At 31.7% G+C, this 8,101-nt stretch overlaps 1 protein-coding gene across 1 annotated transcript; it reads left to right on the top strand.

The window, feature by feature from the left end:
- The first annotated feature begins 794 nt into the window (after positions 1-794).
- On the top strand, positions 795-2,530 carry LOC145101824 (uncharacterized). The gene is made up of 2 exons (XM_079039096.1): positions 795-967; positions 1,348-2,530. Exon 2 carries the CDS (start codon positions 1,350-1,352, stop codon positions 2,403-2,405), a length of 1,056 nt encoding a protein of 351 aa, XP_078895222.1. The 5' UTR covers positions 795-967; positions 1,348-1,349; the 3' UTR covers positions 2,406-2,530.
- The last annotated feature ends 5,571 nt before the right edge of the window (positions 2,531-8,101 follow it).

Raw genomic sequence — 8,101 nt, 5'->3', positions numbered from 1 at the left:
CAAAGAATACAAGAATCAAAGAGAGGACTCGGGGGTACCTTTATATTGAACTGAGAAACCTTAATTTCGATAGGAAGGAGGCCACAAATACGACCCTAAATAGTCGATGATGACGACCTTTAGATCTCTCCCCTCGCACTTTAATCTATATTTCCATATCGGAGCGGAGATGAAGAGAGAATGCGATAGCAGAGGAAGGAGTGATGGTGAATATCGTTCTTGTAGGAAGATGCGAAGGCGTGCGTGAAAGGTAAAAGAAGGACTGAGTCGGCTTCTTTTTGTTGGAGGACCGAATCGGCATAAAATTGGGGACCGAGTCCCTGATTTGGATTGAGTCCAAGAATGCAAAAGGCAAAAACAAACAAGTTGATTAGCAATTGAGGATTGGGTCTTAACTTGGACCCAGTTAGAAGGCTTATCAAACAGGCCCTTAGAGAGAGAGAGAGAGAGAGAGAGAGAGATATTAAACTACTCATAAATTATTCCACATAGAGAGAGAGATATTAAACTACTCATAAATTATTCCACATATGTCCACAGTAGGACTTGAACCTCGACCTCAAAAAGGAAAGATAACACCAGATATTGCTGTAGTAGAAGATTTTTGGTTGTTAATGGTTAAAAGAAAATTGACTATATATATATATTAATTTTTTTAATATATAATATAATAAAATTGTGAATTCGTGATGCTGGTGTTTAAAATTGTGCATTTGTAATTTGTTGAAACGGAAATAATGCAACAAATATAATGGTCGCATAGGCCCAAAAGTGTGTAACTTGGGTCTGGGCGTCTGTTTTTTTTTCATTCACAATTAAACCTATTTGAAGATTTAGCCGCAGCCAGAGAGAAAACATCGGAAATGGAAACAACGGTTCAAATACATTGCGACAATTCTTCGAGTATCACCGATTAGTTTTAAACCAACCCAACAGCTGAAGTTGCTCCCTCCTCGATTTCAACCAGGCAAGTTATTTCACAACATCTCGATTTGTGCGTTTTTGAAAGGATTCGGATGTTTATTAGCTCATGGTCGACTGGTCCATAATAGCTAGTATTTTACTTTCAGTTTTCGTCGATACTAAGCCCTAAATTGTTTTTTTTTTTTTTTTCCTGCATATTGTTCCTTTACATTTTGCTTTCAGTTTATTTGATTAGCTAGGGCTTGATTACATTTGGTATTTTGGTTTAATCTTGGTCTTGGTTACATGTAACATGTGCTTTTTTTTTTTCTCACTCTAGAATCCTTTTAGTTATGCTTGTCCGCTGTTTATAACTAGTGTATCTTATGTTGAATTTGCATTTACAAGGATCTTGATTATTTATTTTTTTTCCTTCAAATGCAGCGATGACTAAGACAGGGAGTGTGTCCAAAAGCCAGAATCGTGGTGATGGATGTAACAGCAAGAGGTCCATGACTCGTGGTGCAGCACCTTGGTCAGATCTTGACCATCATTTGCTTTATTTAGTTATGATGCAACTTGGAGCCTTTGATTTTGTTGCATTTAGTGGAGTTTGCAAGTCATGGAGATCACTTGCACTCTCTAACAAAACCAGGTTTATGGCATCCAGACCACCTGTGTCCATATGGATCTCAGAGCAGGGTAATAAGAGAGAGTACTCCCTGCATGAATTTGACGGAAGAGAGTTCATATTTCACATCCCCAAATCCAGTGGAAAGACCTGTGTTGGATTAACTGGTGGTTATTTGGTCTTTTTCGGGAGAAAACCACGTGACTTTTGGCTTATGAATCCTATTACAAGGCATGGAGTTCGTTTCCCCAAAGTCCCCACTTATCTTGAACCAGATGAAAATGGAGTCAGGGCTATTCTAGTCTTTTCATCCTCAATATCTGCATGGGTGCTTGTGGTCTTATGTAGATGCACCTCCAGAATATGGTTTTCAATAGCAGGTAAAGCAGAATGGAATTATGTCTCCTCCATTTCCAGCATCATTGATTTACATGATTTCAAGGGGAAGATATATGCAATAGACATGGGTTCTCGTTTGTATGAACTTGGACTTGATCCGGGGCCCAAACTGATGTTACTCAAAACCAAGAATTTTCTGGAGGCAGACTTGGTACTTTTGGAGTTTGTATGTTCCAGTGAGACCCTTTATGCTATGGAATACGTTTCTTTTGATGAGTATAAGGTTCAGGAACTAGATTTTGGTGAAATGAAATGGGTGTCTCCAGAAGAAAAGACAATGGAAGAATATGCTTTTTTTGCTAGCGACTTGAAGCATAGTGCTGCTATCAAACGAGAGTTGTGGTCTGACTCTTGGTTGCAAAATTACAAGAAATGTGGTGACAATTATACAAGTAGAAATGGTGTGTTTTTTAATGAAACCATATGGTACTTCCCTAATGATTGTTTGAAAGTTGATCTCAAACAAAAATGATATTAGTGTTATCTGTATGCATATGTTGCAATTTAATGTTTTGTTGTTACTAGCTAGTTGTCAGTTGACACTCACTCTTTGCTACAAGGGGCACGACGATCAATTATATCTTTCTTTTTATGTGATTTGATGTCCATTTTGGTTTGAATATTTCACTTTTTATCATGGTTTTGGATTACTTTGATCTTTATTTGTGCAGTTTTTAAGTGGTAGTCTTCGATTTTTTTTTGTACCATATAGAACAATAGAGTTGGAACTTAGATTTACTCTGCCCCAAGCCTGATTTACACTGAAAACATGCAATTAGAAGGTGTAGTTATGCCAATTATTATGGAAAAGAAACTTATTAAGCAAACATTCGTTCACTCTCAAAACATTTCTTCACACTGATTGTTTATGAGAGAATCATATGTTGTTATTTGTATACTACTTTGTCTACTTTATGTTTTACTTTACAAATTTTTTAGGCTTATATTTTAGTAGGATATTAAACCTTATTTATAATGAGAATAGCTTTTATTACTTATTTGAAATTGAAATTAACTAGATCTAAGCATGGTTTGCTAGACTAGGTTAATCAATATATCTTTTAGAGTAAATTACACGAATGATCCTTGTTATTTGGGTTAGTTTGTGTGTTTGGTCAATAATTTTTTTTGAACAAATTACTTGGAGTGAGCATATCTCTAAATATTATTAAAAGAGAACCTTTAATTCTAAACTGAAGAAATCAAGACCATTGATTGCATTTCAATCATATATTTTTCACCTTTAGATTATTTGATGACATCATCTTTGTCAACCCATTTATTTTTGTCAATAGATGTTATAAAACGTATATTACGTTTTAAATTAGAATTCCATTAATGACACTTAAATCTCACCAAAAATAAAATGAATTAAATTAAGAATTCTATTAATGACAATTAAATATCACCAAAAATAAAATAAAATAAATTAGAAATTCTATTAATGACAATTAAATCTCACAAAAAATAAAATACAAAAATACCCCACCTCCCTCAATTCTTTACATAATATATCTAACTTAAGTTTTGTAGTGGAGAAGAAAATGGAGGAAAACATGTTGTTTTGATTTTTACTTAACGATTTAGATTTGTAGTCGAACGACTGGATTGATAAATACATCAGATAAAGGTAAGAAAACAAGTAACTCAAATTCCACTTGACAACTTTTTAGTCATCTCATATATGCTTATTCTTGATAACTAATATTTGTAATATTTATCGATATTTATGCTAAAGTTGTGACAACATTAAAATGATTGTTACTCAAGTTGCTTGATTTTTTTTTAGATTTCTTGTAGGTCGAAATTGGAGTTGGCAAACAACAGAAATGGTCGAATTCATCTGGGTTCTTGTGAACGTAAGTAAAATATATTTTGATTTTTATGTTATGAGGGTGTCAAATTTTGTGGTTTGAAAATTAATTGTCATAGTTGTGTTATTTAGAAATTTGAATAGGATATTTCTATGGGATTCCCCATTTTTTTCATACTTTTAACGAATCGTTCAATAAGTTGAGCAATCAAATTATAAATGATAGACTCATACACAATGTATGTCATATCCTTTGCTCTTGGTTGTTAAAATCACAAATTTGTTTTTTTTTTCGGGTTTTTTTTTTTTTTTTTTTTTTTTTTTTTTTTTTTTTTTTTTTTTAATGTGTTAGGATTTGAGACCTTGATTTGGATACTTGAAAATTTTGTTTGGTCTACCTTTCTACTACCTGTTAGATGAAATGCTTAAGGGATCAATATTAGGATAAACTTGCGGCCCGATTTAAATTACTTTAAAAATATATTAGTTTAAATTACTTAAAAAATATACTTGTTGATTTTTGTTATCCTTCAGACCTTCACGGTTTAAATTTGTATGTTTCTCCTTAAAGTTTCATGTTTCATCCCTAATAGTTCTTTGTTTATGTTTTAGTTATAATGTCTTCTTTGACCCTTGATCACATTGGTTAGTTTCTCATACTAAGTTTTATTTGAAAATTATATTTAATTGCAAGTTATTACACTATCTAATACCCCAATAATCTATAATATTTGTATAAGATGGTGACAATTATTGTTTTTTATTGCAGCTTCTCTTTATATTGATTATCGGATGTGGTTTGAGTTATGGAATGTTGCGACTGAGGGGATTCCACATTGTGGGGCGTTGGAATTCATTACAGAAGGAGACATGATTTATATACTTTATTGGGTATTAATGGAAACGTTTAGTTCTTGCTCATGTAGATCGATAAATATTTTACAATATGTTCTTTTAACCTTATATTATGACCTTTTTTGGAAAACAAAATTGCTTTTAGTATTAAACTTTGAAAAAAAAAGTTCATATATAGCATCATATTCTTAAAAAAATGGCTTTTTTGGATTATTTTTAGTTGATATGGAAAGTTATATTTTTTGTATATTGAAACTCATTTAAACGATTGTTTTCTGGAAAAAAAATCATTAATAGCATTAAACTTTGCAAAAAAAGTTCATTAATAGCATCGTAGTTTCAAAAAATGACATTTCCATATTTTTTTTGGCTAATCTAGAACAATTTTTTTTTCTACATTAGAGCTAATTAATAGGATTTTTCTGAAACATTTTATTAATGGAAAGTACATTTTCATTTTCTTTCATGTAATAGACCATTTATGTAATAAAATCATTTCAAATATGGACCATTTGTGTACTTTTGTTCACATGTGAACCATTTATGTAATATATAAATTTAATTGTTAATTAGTAGGTCATTAATATGACAATTTCTAGGGAAAATTTGTTTTGTATATTAATATAAAACTTATGAGTTCAAATTGTATCCATCATTTATCTATCCTTTGAAAATCATCTTGATGATCAATCATATTTTCAAGATAAAGCTATTTTGGTCCCTACAAATGAAGAATTTGATGCTACCAATGACTACATTTTAGGATTGATGAAAAATGAAGAGAAAACATATGAGTTCAAATTCTTTACGTGATACAAAGTTACCAGGTCTTTTTGAGTAATCAATTTACTCTTCAGTTGTGTTGAATAATTTTAAGGCATCTAGAATTTCCAACCATAAAAATACACTAAAAATAGGTGTTCCAGTAATATAACTTTGTAATATCGACCAAACCAAAGGACTATGCAATTGTACTAGATTATAGATTGTTAGGCTTGGAAGAAACGTCATTGAAGCCTAAATCATATATGATAGATTCTTTATGGAGACTACTTATATACCTTGCATGAATTTAACTCTGTCTAATGAAAGAATCTCATTGTGTTTTCAGCGGAGGCAATTCCCTATAGTAGTTTATTTTGTTATGGCCACTAACAAAAGTCAATGACAATAATTATCAAATGTTGGATTATACTTGCATAAGCTTTTCTTCACTCATTTTCAGTTATATATTTTTTGTTTCTCGCGTCACAAGTGAAAAGGGATTGAAGGTACTCATATATTACGATGAAGGTTGTCCAACTAATAAAACAAAAAGTTATGTTTACAAAGAGGTCCTTCAACTATTATAGATATTCAAATGTTTCTTTGTTTTTTTCAAACATTTAAATGTTAGCAGTAATGCTAAGTCTGTTTATGTTACTTTATTTTTTTATAGTGCCAACTTTTTTATACATTTACATGTACATTTTTATATGTTCCCTCGCGTTTTACGCGGGGTCATAATCTAGTTAACCAAAATAACCGAACCATTTTAACCAAACGATTACTAAAAGATATGGTGCGGTTACTAATTTTGATTAACCGAATATATATAGTCCGGTTATGGTTTTCATCTAAAACCGAACCACTATTAACCAAACCGAACCAACAATATTAATAAGTATTTTTAATATAATATTAAATACTTTCCCATTCTATATTTATTGTCCACTTTTGACTTTTGAAGTTTTTTATCCTTAACTTTAACTTTAAATATTTTGTTTTTGATATATAATACTTGATGCAAAATAAAATATAATGTCTTTTCATTGTTATAATTTAATTAAGTAATTTATAACAAAAATAAAAATATTTAAAGTTAAAGTTGAAAAATAAAAACTTCAAAAGTCAAAAGTAGACAATAAATATGAGATAAAATGAGTATATTATTTGTAATTATATTAAAAATTGAAAAATTAAAGAGAAATTATATAACATTAGATATGATAAGTAATCTTCTATCAATATAATTATATACACTATCATTCACTTTTTATAACAATGGACTTTATGTTTTTCAATATTTATAGAAAATTATTTTATTTTTATGTCATCTTGGACCATTATGGTTAATCGATTTTAACCATTAACCATAATCATTAACCAACAAAAACCATTAACCAAAACCAATATTAACCGCTACCCAATGGTTATTGAAATACATTAACCAATTGTAATGGTTATGGTTTGATTTTGACCAATAACCGAACCAAACCGTCTCATACACACCCCTACAAAATACTAAAATCATCAAAATTGCATGTTTGGTCCCTAACATTTTTTTATTCTGACAGTCCTTGTAATATGATTTTGTTATGTTTTTCGTCTCTACCACATTTGAAAAATACTATATTACCCTTTATTTTTTTTATTTTTTAGTTTTTTATTATTTATTCTATTACAAAAACTAATAAAGCATGTGGGGCCCACCTTTACCTCCTCAACGTTCAAATCCTAGATCCAATCCCTTCCCTTCCATTGAAACTCATCTTCAACTTTCTCATTCCTTTCTATAACTGGAGGTGCCGCTTGTAACTGAAACTCATATTCACCATCATCTGGGAGGCAGGAAGCAACTCCCTTCGTCGAACCTAAGTCTCTCCACCACTGTCTCCTTGGCGACTGTTTCTTTCCACCGCCGTGAGTGGAGCACTATGTTGGAGAATGAGACAATTGGACCTGCCTTTGCGACTGTCTCCTTTAACGAGCACCACCATGCCTTTAAAAATATTCCAACCATCACCATCTCCTTCACTGTAATCCCGACCACCATCATCTCCAAAAAAAACCTTTGAAAAGTGGACCACCGAATCAAAAATCGCAAAGAGCGTCGTTCCCGTTTAAATTGATTCTTCTGAAAACCGTCTTTGATCTCCAGTAGATTTTTCTTTCAACATTGATTTCAAGATAGGTTTTTGGTTTTGATTTCTAGATTTGATCTTGGTCTGGTTTGTTTTTTGGGATTTGATCTTCGGTTGTCACTTGATGAAATCGATGATGCGTGCGTTTGTGGTGCTAGATTAGATGGATGGTGGTGGTGATTGCTGATGACCGGTGGTGGATGCCGGTGGAAGTGGGAGTATGTGTGGGTCCCAAATGTTTACAAATCATTTTCTTTAATTAATAAATAATTAAAAATGAAAAAGAAAATATAAAGGGCAATATTGTCTTTTCATGTCGAGGAGGGACTAAAAACGCAACAAAACCATACTATAAGGACGGTCTGAGTGCAAAAAAAAAATTAGTGTAACACCCGAATCAAGTGCATATTATTTTTTTATATTGTAAAATTAAAAGTTTTCCTTTCTGCCCTTTTCACGACGTGAGGAATGCCTTCTCACATCGTGAAGAGTGATCCGAACCCATGCATCATTTAAAGGTTCATGACGTGTTGGCGACTGGTGAGCAAAAACCCTAAGTCTTCGGTATTTAATGGAATGAGAAGGATAGAGTTTCTC

The sequence above is a fragment of the Lactuca serriola genome, chromosome 4, assembly GCF_051521515.1.
Source record: "Lactuca serriola cultivar US96UC23 chromosome 4, Lser_US96UC23_V15, whole genome shotgun sequence".
NCBI lineage: Eukaryota > Viridiplantae > Streptophyta > Magnoliopsida > Asterales > Asteraceae > Lactuca > Lactuca serriola.
The sequence above is the reverse complement of the archived record's forward strand: the minus strand, read 5'-3'. Positions and strand labels throughout refer to the sequence as shown.